This window comes from Malus sylvestris, chromosome 13, assembly GCF_916048215.2.
Source record: "Malus sylvestris chromosome 13, drMalSylv7.2, whole genome shotgun sequence".
Lineage (NCBI taxonomy): Eukaryota > Viridiplantae > Streptophyta > Magnoliopsida > Rosales > Rosaceae > Malus > Malus sylvestris.
In genome coordinates, this window is record NC_062272.1 from 16,297,724 (window position 1) to 16,314,888 (window position 17,165).

Here is a 17,165-nt window from a genome sequence, read left to right on the forward strand (position 1 = left end):
CTCTGCTCCCTCTTTATCTCTTTCTCCCGGTGTCGAGAAATTATAGAGTAGTACAATAGTATTACGTCAGCCGTGATGCTTTCATTCAAATCTCACAATCTGTCCTTATTTTTACAGAGCTAGAATTTTATTATCATTTTGACCTTTTAAAAATTAAAAAAAAAAAAAGAACAAAAGAACAGAGGAGATGGACGGTCTCCTTCCCTGTTCGACCCAACCCCTCCCTTGGACGTCTTCCCAGCCATTCCTTTCTCCCCCAAAACCCAGCCCACCTTCTTCCCCAAACCCCAAGCCATTCCTTCTTCCCAAAACCCAACCTTCCTTCTTCCCCGAACCCAGCTTTCCTTCATCCTCAAACCCTATCTTCAACGATTTCTTTATCTAAAAAGGATGATCCTCAAATGCAGTCTTCCTTCTTCCCCAAAACGCAGCCTTCTTTCTTCCCTTGGCTGGAAGTCTTTTTTTTTATGGTTATCAATTCTTTTAGCCCAGATTGCGAAATCCACCAAACCTTCAATACGGTTCTCATCGATGGAGAGTAACCATTACTCTCCTCCCTCTCGATTCATGATACTTGAGCTCCCTCCCTCAGCTTCTCTAAAGTCGACTCCGAGTCTCCGACCACCACCTCATGGTCATGAGTCTCCTGACTCCTGAGTTCTGACCAATCCATTTCGAAGCCACAAGGTAATTCAAATGTCTATAAGTATCATACCCTAAACAATTTTTATTGTATGTTAAGTACCAATTGCTGTATAATTTGCACCTCGGTTAGGAACCATGGATAGATTACCGCAATGTTCTTTAAGTTTTCAAAGGGTCTATTCACTAATTTCTCTTTTGGGTTATTTTTGGATTTGGACCTTGCATTGGATGTCTTGGAGATGTTAATTTGGATTGGATTTGAATGTTATTTCGGATTTGGAATTTGGATTCGGATAATAATATTAATATGTGCTGCTGGGCACAATCTGTGCTTCAATACTCCCCTAATATGTGCTGCTGCAGTGCATCCTCAATTCTTAAAGACAGCTCCTGTGAGTGTAATATGTGCTGCTGCAGTGTTGTGTGCATTGCAGTGCAGCGGCTGCAGCCTTATTTTATAAAAATGATGTATAAGAAAGTTGCAACCCGTGCCCACCCCTAGTATCAGAGTCCCAATAAAGTTTTAATTTTATGGCTATAAGAGAGTCCCAATGATGATATAATTGTAAAACAATTAACATAATAAAAGTTAATATATTTTTTATTGGAAACAAAACTTAATTAAAAACCCACGAAGCGAAGAAACTGCCGTTCAAAGTTCCCCCAGTCGCTTGCAGTTATATTTGGCTATCCCCTCAATCCTTCTCTTCACATCGTTCTTTTTTACTAGGACGCAAACATTATTCACTGATCTCTCTCTATAAATTTGGTATGAATTGAGTGGTCTTGTAGTTGCATTTGGTTACCCTGCGAAATCTTTCTCTCTAACTTGGTTTTTTCTTCTAGGACCGAAAACATTCCTTTGTTAATCTCTCTACGAATTTGGTTTCAATTTTTAGGTGTCTATGGATTTTGATGGTTTGCCAGACGGTGACGAGATTCGCTCAAGTGATGATGTGAATGAAGCAAAAAAGAGAAAGGGAAGAGGTCCAACAATGTTGGATTATAATGCTCTGTCAAAGGCCAAACAAATTGGTGTTCAATTCAATGACAAAGGACAACATTTTGGTGCTGGATCAGCGAGTTTGAGTTCGTCGGCAGGGATCCTTGCAAGACAACTAATACCAGTAACTTACGCAAGTTGGGATGAAGTTCCTACAATTTTGAAAGATAAATTATGGGCTGTTGTGAAGGTAAAATTTATAACTGAAGCTGTGCTCTTATTTCCTAACTATTTTGTTCTTCTATAATACATATAAAAAATCAATTATCTTTTTGATGTTAATAAAGATTCATGGTTAATGCAGCAAAAATACGATTTGGCACCCTGTCGTAAGAAGATATTATTAACACAAATGTCTGGGTGTTGGCGTACATACAAAGCCACGTTGACAAAACAAATAAGATCCCTTGATGATGGTCCTGATGCAATGGAACAAATGCAACTCTTGAAGCCTGCTAATGTTGAGAAAAAGCTAATTGGGACAAATTTGTTAAACATCGATGCTCTCCTGAGTTTGATGTAAGCTTGTTTGTATTAAATTTTAAATTAATGATTAGGTTTTCTATGCATGGATGTTGGTTAAATGAAGTTCCTTGTTATCTGTTTTTCTTTGTTAGGCAATTAGTGAGAAGTTCAAAAAGTTGAAATCATTCCATACTCTCCCTCATGTGATGAGTCGTAAAGGATATGCACGCTTGGAGGACGAGCTGGTATGAACCTTTGTATATATTTTAATTTCATTTCAGTGACAACACACTTATATGGAGTTTAAATTATGGATTAATTAATAGAGAAACAAAGGTACACCTGAGGCGAAAGTTCATCACATGGTGCTTGGTCCTAATTGCTGGAAAGTTTGGGTAACTGTTGTCAGAGTGGAGAATATATCTTTGTACCGCCCTAGAAGTGAATTTCGTGTCCTAGAGGATGCTGTGTCTAGTACAATTGCCTGGCCATCAAAGTACGTCCGAGTTGGAGAGTAATTTTAGTTCGTACTTAGACTAGAAAATGGTACTTTGACACTACATAGATAGTACTTTATGACTTCCGTTTATGTATTCATTAGGCACTACATGGATAGTACTTTATGACTTCCATTTATGTATTCATTTGGAAACTCAAGTATTTTTAAATTATGCTATAATATTATCAAGTATTTTTTATGTGCTTATTATATTGTAGTAAATCTGCAATTTTGTTGGTTATTCTATACTAAAATATATAAATACAGATATATATATATATATATATTTGTTAAATAATTTTTTTTAATTTTGGAAAATAATTTATAACGGGCTTTAGCTGTGGTTAATTAGTAATCGACAACGGTCATAGTACGTGGTGTTAGATCTCAATCTACCACGGGTACAATCCGTGGTTATATTGCAGTTGACAACGGGCATAGCCCGTGATAGAAATGAGATTTTTTATCATATCCAGAATACTAACGGGCACAATGTTCGTGGTGGATTGCAATTTATCACGGGCATTACCTGTGGTTAATTAGTAATCGACAACGGTCATAGCACGTGGTGTTAGATCTCAATCTACCACGGGTACAATCCGTGGTCATATTGTAGTTAACAACGGGCATAACCCGTGATAGAAAATGAGACTTTTTATCACATCCAGAATACTAACGGGCACAGTGTCTGTAGTGGATTGCAATTTATCACGAGCATTCACCGTGATAGATGAGCTTTTTTCTTCTAGTGAGTAATGATATGGAGTTATACTACACTTACCACATATTGTATATCACATTTGTACGTACCAACTCTAGTAAAGGTAGAGTCCACCAATATATATGAGTCTCATCTCTATTAAATAAATACTACAAATGTAGTAAGAGTAGAATTTTTTTTTTAATATTGTATAGGGGTGTGTATATTAGCAAGACACCAATAATAAGAAACAAAAGCCGCCAACTAACATAAATAAGAAGAAAGAAAGGCTACAACTCATAGACAAACACCACACACACGATGTATGTATACACTTTCTCATCGATCGAGATTGTATTAAATTCAAGATCTCCTTATTTAGTTCTATGTTTCATAGTTTTTATCCACAAATCTCAAATCCCCAATTTCGTAATGTATTTTAGAATATTGGAATGTCAATGAGGTTAAGTTTTATCTTATCTTTTGATTCCATCCAATTTCATGCAAATTGTATGTTAGTTTTGTCTTTAAGAAATGTACCTAGGAAAGGTTAAAGGTCTCGAAGAGGCGGGGCATAGATAACTTGAGAATTACTCAATTAAGGGCAACAGAGTTTGTTCGATGTCACTAATCGTGAATTCACGCTTACAACCAATCCAAATGCTTGGTTTTAGGGAAAAAAAATATTCAGTTTGATATTGTGAAGCAGATACAATTTTTAATTAATCAAGTCTCTCATAAATGTACATATGGAGTACTTTAAGTAGAGAAATTAACATTGGTAAGATAGATACTTAATACTAATATTATGTTGAAAGTTGTCCCACATCTGTGAAGGACAAGGTTTGCTATGTGCTTATATGATCTTTGGCTACTCCTTATATTGCCAATTGGTTTTATGATGGAACCTCAATTTCATCATGGTATCAGAGCGGGTTGTCCTCGTGTGAAGCCAAACGGCCACACGCGCTCTACGTCACCCAGTTGTTGTCCACCTATAGGCTTGAAAATCCACAACACGTGCGGGGGCGTGTTGAGAGTCGTCCAACATCTGTGAGGGACAAGGTTTGCTATGTGCTTATATGATCTTAGGCTACTCCTCATATTGCCAATTGGTTTTATGGTGGAACCTCAATTTCATCATATTATAGTTACTAAAGCACCTAATATAAACATGCTTTAATTAAAAGATGAGAAACCACCAAACGTGTTTAATTAGACTTGGCATTCGTGTCGTGTTTTCCGTGTTCATGTCATTTTCGTGTCATACCTAATATCGTAATGGGTCGTGTCGTGTAACACCCATTAAAATAAACGGGTAAAATGACCTGACCCGAAATCGACTCGATAATATTAACAGTTAATATGACCCGACCCGTTACCCGTTAAGGAAAATATATTTTAAACCAATAAATAATCAAATGAAAAACATAATACTAAATAAGTATATGCATACCATATTGTCACTTCCAAAACCAAGGTTTCTAAAAAACGCTAGGCGCTAGTCGGGCGGCGGGCTGGCACCTAGAGCCTAGGCGGCTAGGCGGAGTCTAGGAGGGCGCCTAGGCAGCCTAGGTGGATTTCAGTAATTTTATTATACATCATATAAATTAATTCAATTTACTACATACTATGTGAATAAACATTGAATAATATGTTATTTTAAAAAAAAAGAAAAATATATGTGCAAGAAAATATGTAAAATTGTAGACCTTTTGTATCATTTTTAAGCCTATAAATTTTTTTGAGCCTTTTTCTTAAATAAATGAAAGATTTGGGCCTTGTATTCCTTGTTTCACCTTTGAATATAATGGGCACAATGGACCATAACCAACAACCCAAAGCCATCTAATCATTTATTATCCTATATTTCCTATTAGAATAAAAGAATATTCCAAATGCTTGTACAGCCTCCTGAATCCCAATCACCGATTCACCTTTTTCATAATCAAACCCTACGCTGCTCATTGCAAAAACCATAGCCGCCGTCAGCCATATGACTACATCTGCAATTGCAGATCCATACTCTCTTTCTCGTCTTGTAAACCATCATCACACCGAGAGGGAGACAGCGAGACTCAGGGAAAGAAGACAGCGAGGCGCAGAGCACCCAGATTGGCTAGCGTCCGCCTGCTTCTGGGTAGACCAGTCATATTTTCCCAGTCTGCCCAGAACGTCCAGCTTCCTTCTAGCCCGCCTAACGTCCGCCTTACGCTGCCTAATAGCATTCCCGATTTAGTAAACGATTTTGGGTTAATTGGGGCGGAGCACCGTCGTCTAGCGCCTAGGCGGCCGCCTAGAGCGTTTTTTAGAACACTGTCCAAAACATAAAAACGCATTTTTCTTTTAAGTATATTTTCACTTACCTAAAGTCTTTAATAGTTTTTTAATTAATGTAGAAGTGTAAAAAAATATAGAAAAAATATATAAACGCTCGTAATGACAAGCTTTACAACTTTTATGAAGAGCTTAACTTCGAAATTTGCCACTATAATCATATAAATCATAGATCAAATTTTAACCGTTGATTGTTGTTTACATTTACGCTTCATTATTCTCATCAAATTTTGTTTTTTCAAATTTTGTTTTTTGAAAACTTGATCTATTAGAGGATGCAGGAAGATGAACTGTTTGGATCATTGATATTATATTCAGAGTTTTACAGTTAGTGAAAATATTGCTTGATGTTTATAAGGTTTCTACAAACTATATGACATCGACTCATATTTCAGTTAACCGTAAATATCGAAACGTGATATCAAAGATCTGAACCGTTCATCTTCTTACATCCACCAGATGATCATGTTTTCAAAAAAGAAAATTTTAAAAATGAAATTCAATAAGAAGAATACAGCGTAAATGGCAATCGACGGTTAAATATAAATTTAAGGTTTATGAATTATAGTGTTGGATTTCAAAGCTGACCCCTTCATGAAAGTTGTAAAGTTTGTCACTATGAGTGATTGTACATTTTTTTTTACATTTTTTACACTTCTACAATAATTATTATTAATTTTATTAATTTTTCCCTCAAATAAAAAACATTATTCATGAAGATTTTGGAGGATTTTAAAAATCTAAACGATAATGTAAGTATAACCATTATCTATTCGTGGAGGAATAATGATGAATCACTCGTCTTTATATATTCATTCACATTTTTTCATACTTGTATATATGTCTTCTTAGTTCTTGCCTATACAAATACTATATTAGTTTATTTTAATTTTGGACAACAACATGTTAAGTAAAACTTATCCTAGTAATGATAATAAGGAACTCTCATAATAAAAACAAATAATGACTAAAACTTTTTTTTTAAAACTTATATAGAATAATAATACAAAACTATATATTTAATATAGAATATATTGCATATATTAATATGGCTATTGTATTTTATAATAAATCTTTTAGTAATTAAACTTTAAAATTATCAAAATAATTTTTTTTTAACGGGTCGAAACAGATTACCCGCGTGTATAATGGGTTCTTAACGGGTGACCTGATAATGACCCGATAAGTTATCGTGTTGACCCGAAACCCGTTATTTTCGTGTCGTGTCAGAAACTGCCGGGTCTATGTTTAATATAGGGATCATATTTATCGTCATGCACTCCATCAAGAAATATAAGGGGCATATTTGGTATTCTACTTGAATTCAAAATTTTTTTAGACTAAAAAACTGTTTTAAAAAACCGAACTCAAAACTAATTTTAAAAGTAGCATACTTCAAGAAAACACAAAAGTGAGTTTTTAGAGTTTTCAAACTCCAAACCCACTACTTTCTCTCTTCTATCTTGATCTGGTCCTTTCTCTCCTTTCTTTCTCTCTCCTCCCCTTCGAATCTCTCTCATATTTCTCTCTCATCTCTTTCTCCTTTGACCCTCTCTTTGGATCTCTATGTCTATCCAATTGAATTTAGTATTTCCTGAATTGACATAGAGTTGCTATAGGGTGTTTTACTTTTCTTTTTAAATATTAAAATTTAAAAACACTTTTAAATCTTAGACCAAACAAGTTTTTGATCTTAAAGAAAAATGTCCTTAAAAGATGTTTTTAAGAAAAGTTTTAAAAAACTGTGATTTTTTTTTAATACAATACGAAACATACCCTAATTTTCCAAGATATGGAAACTAAGTCAGAAAGAGAGGTTCTTTGTCCCCCGGCTTACACATGATCACTGGTTATACTCAGAATCTTGACATCATAAATATACATTTGGATGAGATATTTGTAATGGAAATACCCAGAAATAGGACAATTCCTTAATCTTAGGACATAAATAGGATATTTCGAATATGCACACGACATGCACAACAATCAGACAGAAATAGGATTTTTCCTACAGCTTGAAATGACTTAATTGCCCTCGTATATAAATGGGTAATTCTTCCCATTTTCTGATTTCTATCTTTCTCTCTCTCTCTCTCCTTACTTCTCTCTCTTTTCTCACTTTCTCCCTCACACACTCTCTCCCCTTTTCATTGTGCACTTACGGTGCGCAATTGTCCCGACCAACACTGTCTATATCGAAGCTACCACCAATTCCATCTCGTCCTCATGAGTCCAAAACACGTAGCCTTGTCACGAATCTCATCCTCGATCATTAGGATTGAAACTCAAGTAAGTTGCGAGTTTTCTAGCCATTTTCTGGCAACACGGCAAACAATCGAAGCTTGAGACCACCACCACTGGACTCGCATCGAGGGTGGGAACAAAGCCCAGTCATTAAATGTTGGTGTTTTGTTGGATGAATTTTTCAGGATTCACTCACTATATGTACATGACGTGTACATGATATGCTCACAGATTTGAGCCAACCCAAAAACCCAGAGCTCACAACTCTCTCTTCAAAATCAGAAAAATGGCGTCATCACTTGTCCATATACACTATATGCACACCACATGCACATCATATGTACAGTACATGCACATGATATGCACATAATTGAAGATCGAGCAACGAGCTGCTTTTCTCATTAATAAGAAATTTTAACGGCAACCTATTTGTATAATGGCTACAATTAAAACATAATTTTACAATGGCAGTTTGAAAAGTTTTGTAACGTATATCAATCACCGCTTAACTGTGCATGTGGAAAACATGTTACTCATTTTCGTTATTTCATAGACACACATGATCTTTAACATCCTCTAAGCTTTTTCTTAATTCAGTTTTTCACCGAGGCCAACTAGGTTGTGATCATACTCACTAATTTCCGAGGCACAACATATGTTCATCATAACGAGTGAACATTCTCGCTTCTCATATTAAGATGTAGCCATGCACACCATAAGCACATTAAGGAAAAAATTTCACAAATTTCTGCACTTGAACACTTGAACCAAAAATTGTTCCATCTCAGTTTTGTAGCACATCAAAACCTGAAATTTATTCCACAACCCATAGGCCAGAACATGAAACACAAACCCTAATTTAACTTCTAAGTTTTAATTCCTCTTACAAACAACCGATTTATTCCATAAATCAATGATGAAGGAACTTGGAACTAAACCCTACCTTACTATGCTTGCCGAAGCTTCATTTGCCAAAAAAAAAATAGAACTTTTTGGCCAAAACAAAAAATATGGTACAAAGTTCATCTCACTCTTCTCACCTCTCTCGCATCCTTTTGTTCGAAATTAAAGGTATGAGGTGAACCCAAAACCCAACTCACTTTTCTCACCTTTCTTTGGACTTCCCTCTCTTTGAAATCGAAGCTCATAAATCTGAGCTCAACCTAGAAACCCAGAGCTCACAGAGCTCTCTTAACATCCCTCTTTTCCAAATGAGAAAATTGATGTAATGGGTTTTTGATTTTTTGTATTTATATGTGGGTATTTTAGTAATTTCAATTGTGTGCATGGTGTGCATGACTTGTGCATGGTCGGTTTGTCCTATTTCTATCCCAAGATTAAGAAATTGTCCCATTTTGGGGTGTTTCCCTATTTTTAAATTATCAAGAACTTCAAAATTCAACTATTATAAATGCACAGATGAACTACTCAAGTTGAGATGAGAGGTTTTTGGAGACGTTATTTGGCATTGTTGTGGATGTTAAATGTATTGTCCATGTCTCTTACAACGTTGCTGGCAATATCGTTCTCATGGCTTTATTCGCTCAACATATTGTTGATGGCACTGTTCTGATCTGCAATGCTGGGGCATTGCTCACTAATGTTGTTTGCGATGATCAGAATAACACCAAACACTTTGTTGTTTATAATTCACAAACTACCCCTTCAACTTGCTTCCACATTGCTCTGACATTCTTCTCATAGTTAGCTTTGACAAAAATTTTCCATTTCGGATGTTTAGTGTTTTTTAATGCCACATTTTGGGCCTGATTTGATGTTGATATGGTCATAAAATGTGGATTTCCTGGATGATCAGATTCTTTATATTAGAATAGGAATGTATTTTCCAGTTGTCTTATTTTATATTGTTTCCTAGTTTTTATTAAAAGACCTAATTTAGGTATGACTTTAATTTATGCACATTATAAATACTTAGCTAAGTCTTATGCTAAGTTTTAGACGTGATATTGCATTGTCGAACACGGTTGCAGGATTTTGGACCAATTTCAACATATTTTACAAGGGTGTTTTCTATCTTTCTTCTAATAATATTTTGTTTTTCAAGCCTTAGCATGAATATGTAGTTTCTTATTGGTTTACTTATGATATTATGCATGCATACTTTGAATTATTAATCATTTTGTTTAAACCGTCTACATGTCTTAATGCTTAGCTACTATTAGGATGTTTAGGTAAGTAATTTGATGCAATTTATGTTGAAACATCACCATTAAATTGAGTAGGTGATAGGAGCATATTTATGCGACTTAGTTAGCTTGTTTCTTGGCATTTATGTTGTTAGTTTGTAGTTATTTTAGTATTTTAAGCTATTTGGTGTGTTTGTAGGTCCAAAGGGTTAATGTGGCAAAGAAGTGCATTTTGGAGCATTTTTGGGCATGGAATGGATAGCATTTGTTTGGAGCAAAAGGAATGGACGAAATTTGAAGTTTGTGCATCATCCTTTCCCTATAAATAACCATTTTAGCACACTCATTTCACCCAACACATCCACTCATTACAACCACCCAACACATTCACCTACCACTACATCCACTCATTTCACCCAACACATCCATTCACCTACCACTACATCCACTCATTTCACCCAACACATCCACTCATTTCAACCACCCAACACGTTCACCTACCACTACATCCACTCATTACTACCACCCACTACATCCTCTCCCTAGCCTATAAATTTATCCATCCAAAGACACATTTGGGGGGATAGTTTAGGGAAAAGGGAGGAAGATACATTCTGCCGCAAGGCAGAGTCTTTTCTTCTTAACCATTCTACATATTCCCACAACAAAAACATAATTCCATGCACCTTCATTTCCCTTTCCTTGCCGTGACCTCCATCCAACCTAAACACATTCAGCATTTCCCTTCCATATATCCATATGCATCCATCAAACCACATCTTGTGCCGCAACAAAGAGAAGAAGAAGGACCCTTGGACGTGCTTGCCATTCAAGTTGGATTGTTAGAGCGTTTTTAGGTGTTTTCATTCTTTTGTTTTCAATGTCTAAATTTGTTTATCTTTGCTTTGTGAGTATGAGGAACTAAACCCCCCTTAGCTAGGAGGGAATTCAAAGCCATGAACATACTTGCAATATGAATTGATTACCTTCAGTTGTGATTTCATAAGTTGTGAATTCAATTTGTTTAACTGCTTGATTGATGACTTATTCGTGTATGTTTATTAAGAGTGCACACTTAGTTTGCATGCATGAATATGATGCTAGAGTATAAGGGAGTTTCACCTAATAGTTACAAACTTATATTCACAAGTAGTGGAGGTCGCTTATAAACGATCGCGTTAAATGAATTCTTGGCAGGAGTTTCATGGTCATCATAGTAACGAATGCCTCGTCAATACTTATAGTTTTCATAATGCTTAATGATCTTTGATTGTATCTTTATTGTGCTGTTCATGAAAAGGACTTTTGAAGAATGCTTGAATTGTTGTATGCGTTTTCCCATCCAATTCAATAACTTAAGGAGAACTTAAAGGTTAATTTAAGCGGACTTAATTAACCTGGGGTGTTGAGTTTCTTGATTTATCGAAAGAACAACTGAAAATTGGTTTATGTGCAAGTGTGTCATGTGTGGAAAAGAACCCTCTAGCAAGCCCATCATCCATAGTTTACCCAAATTCGTCCAAAATCTGTTTTAGTTTACAATCTGTTTGTTTTGTTTTCAAATTCGTCAAAATCAAATCCCCCTTTACTTTAAAGTGTTTTATTAGTCAAAATCTGTTTTAATTTGTGTTTTTAAGTGTCTTGAGTCAAGCTAGAACCTAATTTCGTCCAAAACCATCCCTAGAGTCAGTTTAGAGTCTAATTCATTGTTTTAAGCTGTTTTGAGTCTTTTAAACTAGTTTTGAGTCTTTTTAGTTTGTATTGCATCTTTTGAGTCTAGTTTGGTGTTTTAAACTTAATTTTATGTTTTTAAGTCAGTTTAGAGGTTATTAGCAAGCCCTCCTAATCCCCGGTCCAGAACGATCCCTACTTACATTCTTTACTACAATTGATACAAGAGGGTTTAATTTGTGTGTTAAGTTAATTTTCGCATCAGTACGACTTCTTGTGATTGATAATTGTAATTTCACTTAAGGCGAACATCACACTCTTAAGGATTGCATGGTTTTTCAAAAGGTTTTCACAATACTTAATGAGTCTTTCATGTTCATATTTGATCTGAACATTACACATGGATTACATGTTAGATATACGTTCTAGCTCGAATATCATGAGCCTAACCTTCAAAATTGCATGTGTTAACTCATAAATAATTGATAGGATTATATTGGATTGTTAATGGTGACTGCAAAAATCTAATACCTTTACATTTGATTTTTCCAAACTATTTTCTTTTCTTTTTGTTGTCGAGCTTTACTAAAATTACTTTCAATTATTTTACTTTCTGTCTGTACTTTCAAATTCACAATTTCAATTTTTTAAAAAAAAATCTTGTGTTAAATAGTTAATTGAGAATTGGTTTTAAATACAAGTTAGACATATCAGTTAACACACCCCGACCTAGATCAAGACATGCTGACCGTCACATGAGGGTGACGTAGGCATGTGCACCGTACGGAAGCAATAGAGATATAAGGAATTACGAATAAAAAAAACCAAATCAACTAGAGTACTAGCTAAGTTAGAGTGCTAGTGCAAAATTAAGTGTGAAATACACAACCAGAGCATAAATAGCCTAAGTGCAGTCAAGCAAGACAAGTACTAATTATACAACACCAATTGGATCCTACATTAATGATGTTCTGTCAGAACCCCCGTCGAAATCATCGTGATCCACTAAGCACTTCTACCTAAAACCTGGAGGAGCACAAAACAAAATGTGTGAGTGGGCAAAAAAAAAGCTTTTCAAATCATTTCATTTCTCAAAAGTTCTAACCCTTCGCCATAAAACTTGTATAATTTCCTAGAAAATATATATACTATAACAGAAATCATACTCAAGATGAAAGTCCATAGAAGTATACCATGCCAAAGTATCTCAATGCAATGCCATAAGTACTCCAAGCAAAATATATCAATGTCAAATATTGCATCAACCAAACCTTTTTAACTCAAACTGCACGGCTGAATATATAGCTCATAACCAATCTCAATCATATCAAATCAAATCCTGCACACGAGTCAGAACCACCTAGAGTGGTCTGTAAGACAAGACTATGTGTAAAGTGAATATGCTCTAGTGCTACAATCACGTGAAGGCTATGCAAATAATCGCGGGTCACCTACGAGTCGGAACCACCTAAATACATCACATCATATCTCACATAACTGAAGTAACCTCAACCGTTAATTTATGAACTTACCTGGCACTTACCTGTGCCTCCACAGCACCAATCATAAATATATGCAACTACTAATGCATAAATAAAATAGGCAGATACTTTGCATGGCATTTCAAAACGTATAATCATTCAATTTCATTTTATGGGAAAAACTCAAGTATATAGGTATATACGGAAAACCAAAAGCCCATTCACTGATATGTCGAAGGGTCGTAGCCCCAGAGCACCTATATGCGAAATAACTGAATAAACGTTATTTAAAGAACATACACAAAACTAGGAAATAACTTCTCATATAATGCTCAAATGGGATATTTGAATATACCACCATGATCTACTCAACTTCAGCAACATCCCCATATTTTTAGAAAAAAATTTCAACCACTCACGCGCCAACCAAGGCACAGCCAGACTCGCCCCCACGCGCGGCCAAACCCTAACCGAAACTTAATTGCTGTTAGGAATATTCCGTTAAAACCTTAACAAAAATTAATAGCGTTACCTGACGCCGTTAGAATATTCTGTCAAACTTGATAGAATATTCCCTTCTCCTTCCTTGGTTCGCCGGTGTCCGACGCCGGTCGCCGCTGCACTCGCTGGTTTCTGAAAAAAATTTAAAATCTTCATATCTCCTTCGATTCTCAACCAAAATTCAGAAAATTTATACCAAATTGAAGCTTAGGGTGAGAACAACATATTTATACCACTTTGGAGACCTAAACCCAACAGAAAGTCACCTGAAAAACCTTCGATATTCTGGCCAAACTTGTAACTCGCTAAACCTGGGCTTCCCGACGTCCAAAACACTTCGTTTTTCTTCTCCGAGCTTCGCGAAGACGTCCTACAGCTCACTAGCAACTTAAAATCTCCTAAAAACTTCACATTCACGATCACATGAACAGTGCATTAAAACTGAGATTTCTGGTTCTCGGGAAAACAAGGTCTTCACTTCAAACTAAGGGCATAGATGACCACCTAGACTCACAAGGAACACAAAAACACCATTTTCAACGTCGATCCGTGAAGATAGGGTTTGGTTTGGGTGTTGTCCGTATGAGTGTACGGAAAATGGAAGAAAACCGAGAGAGAAGAGAGAGAGAGAGTCACCGGGAAAGGGTTGGTGTGTGTGTGGTTCAGATTGGTCCCCAACTAAAGACAAATAACTTCAAAAAAAAACTAATTGGGTCCAACCATTTAGGAAATAAACTTAATTGGTCCAAAACCTTAGCTTAATCCACAACATAACCAAATGCTCAAGGTCATTTTAGACTTTTCACACCACCGCTAAAAAATAATTCGAGACGGGTTGTCACATCAGCTCTTGTGGAGAACCTTCATTGAGCCGTTTATACTACAGTAACCTTATTCTCTTACAAGTACTTTTATTTTTAACTCTATTTTTATAGGTAGTAAAAATTATATCACCTCTCTCTGTGATCTTGACATGATCAAGACTAGTGGAAAACCGAATACACAAAGGTACGGATGCTACCATTAATGGAGTAGAATCAATAACCAGCGTTACATTCTAAAACACAATCTTAACATCACTATGCGACGAGGGAAAAATAGAGTATGTTTGTACCATTCTTGATCAATCCCGAAACTACTGAGCATCGATCAACGTTATACCGTTAAGGACCCAGAAGAGTTTCCCTCCAACCATGAGGCCAATCACAGCACGACACGTGTTGACATCATAAGCCAATCATAGCGCGACATGTGTCAACATCAGAAGCCAATCACAACACGACATGTGTCAATGTCAGAATGAAACTAAAAACTCTATTCTATAAATAGAGATCATTCTCTCACAATATTTCCTAGTGTCATTTGTACTAAATCATTCACTAGTACTCATAAAAAGAGAGCTTGAACCTATGTACTTGTGTAAACCCTTCACAATTAATTAGAACTCCTCTACTCCGTGGACGTAGCCAATCTGGGTGAACCACGTACATCTTGTGTTTGCTTCCCTGTCTCTATCCATTTACATGCTTATCCACACTAGTGACCGGAGCAATCTAGCGAAGGTGACAAACTTAACACTTTCTGTTGTACCAAAGTCCTCGCTGATTTTGTGCATCAACATTTGGCGCCGTCTGTGGGAAAGACAACTATTCCCACTCTCTTCAGCTTTGTCAAGCTGGTTTCCACCATTCGTACACTCTCTTTTGACATCCTTTTCCAACATGGGGAGTGAAGGAAGCCACAGCACATAGAATGACACCCCTCTTGCACTTAGTGCGAAGCAAAGAAAGAAGGAAGGAAAGAGGGTTGCTCTTCAAGCTAAAATCGATGAGTTGGAAGCTCAAAACAATAAGATAGCAATGAAGAATGAGGTCTTCCAGGAGTAGTATGAGAAGCTCTTTGAGACGCTTCACGAAACTATGCGTACTCAAACATGCGAGCTTGTTGCCCCTGTGGATATCAACCATCATCTGGGTACCCCCCAACACGGAGGGTCACCTTCCTTCAACACGGGTATCCCTGATGATGAGCGAGCTAATCATCAAAACATTGATCAACATGAGACCTCTCTCAACCCAGCTGCTTCGACCCGAAGCGGGAGAAGTGGAGGAAGACACCTCCTTGTAGAAGGGTTGGAAGGATCGAAAGTCGTTTATCATGACTATTGAGACTTCTTAAAGCAACGTCGAGAGAATTCCCTCCACATATGCTCGAAGATCAATGACCCAAGGGTTTCTGAAAGACTCGGTCCCCTCCCACGACCCAGGCCAGCTGCGAATCCAGGGAAGGGACGAAAGGTCCCAGAGGAACATGAAGGTACTGGGGACTCTGAGGTATTCCGACAGACTCGCCCTAGAAGTCAGTACGGTGAGTCCAAGAAAAAATCACATGCCCTTGCTTAAACTTTCCTACTTCAAAGAGGTGATGGAAACTTACGAAAGAAAATCCCAGTGGTACATGACTCCACTCAAGACCCCATTGTCCTACAGCTCCTTGAGGAAGTAAACAAGTTGAAGGCCGAACGTCAGGCCGAGATACCTGACTGGAACCAACCTAGGCCTGGCCCTCTCATAAGGAGGATCCTTGACACCCCCTTCAAGCGAAGACAAAACAAAAGCTTGGTTTACAACTCTATACTAGAAGGGAGGACCCAATTGAACACCTTAACCTCTTTGAGTCCACCATGGCATATCGGATGCACACCGACGAAGAGCGATGTCTTTTTTTCCCCTCCACCTTCTCTGGCGGAGCTCTAAACTGGTATTGCCGTCTTCCACCTGAGACAGTAGACTCATTTGAGGAACTGAGGAAACTGTTTGTCTCTCAACACATATTCTAGACCGATTGCTTACATTCTACAGATGACTTGTACACTATTCGCCAGAAGCTGGACGAGTCACTACGAAAGTATGCTGGTCGTTTCAGCCATGAGTATTCCCGCTGCGCTGAGGCAGATGACAAAACCGCCATCAAGGCCTTCACTGCAGGCCTACGTGATTGTTTCTTCAAGTACATGATCAATGCCAACACTTGGAAGACTTACTCTGAGGTGATGGCATAGGCTTACAACCATACATCTGCCAAGGCAAGAACATATCAAGAGAAACCCCCCACAACCACCCCTTATCAGCAAGTAGGGAATGGAAGCCAGATCCAACCAAATGAGAAGACCTCGACCTTCCAAACGGCAGCGGTGCCTCCCCCTGCCTTACTTAATACTTTGCCAAGTCAACAGACATATCAGCCTCAGGGCAAAAGGAAAGATTTCCATCCTTACCAGTCTCATTTTAGTAAAAGGAGTAAGGGACACTACCGCGATAACCAAAGGTATCGCCATGATAATCCTCGACCCCAAGCAGTTAACACAGTGGGTCAAGCACATGTCAGGACAACCCCTACCCCGAGGTATGAGGCATACACACCTTTGAACGCCACATGCGTGGCCATTTACCCCAGCATAGCACACTTGATA

The 17,165-nt window shown here is 37.2% G+C and overlaps 1 protein-coding gene across 1 annotated transcript; it reads left to right on the forward strand.

The window, feature by feature from the left end:
• The first annotated feature begins 1,406 nt into the window (after window positions 1-1,406).
• Window positions 1,407-2,631, forward strand: LOC126595290 (uncharacterized). Its single transcript, XM_050261632.1, has 4 exons — window positions 1,407-1,838; window positions 1,953-2,167; window positions 2,274-2,358; window positions 2,440-2,631. Exons 1-4 carry the CDS (start codon window positions 1,551-1,553, stop codon window positions 2,629-2,631), a joined length of 780 nt encoding a protein of 259 aa, XP_050117589.1. The 5' UTR covers window positions 1,407-1,550.
• The last annotated feature ends 14,534 nt before the right edge of the window (window positions 2,632-17,165 follow it).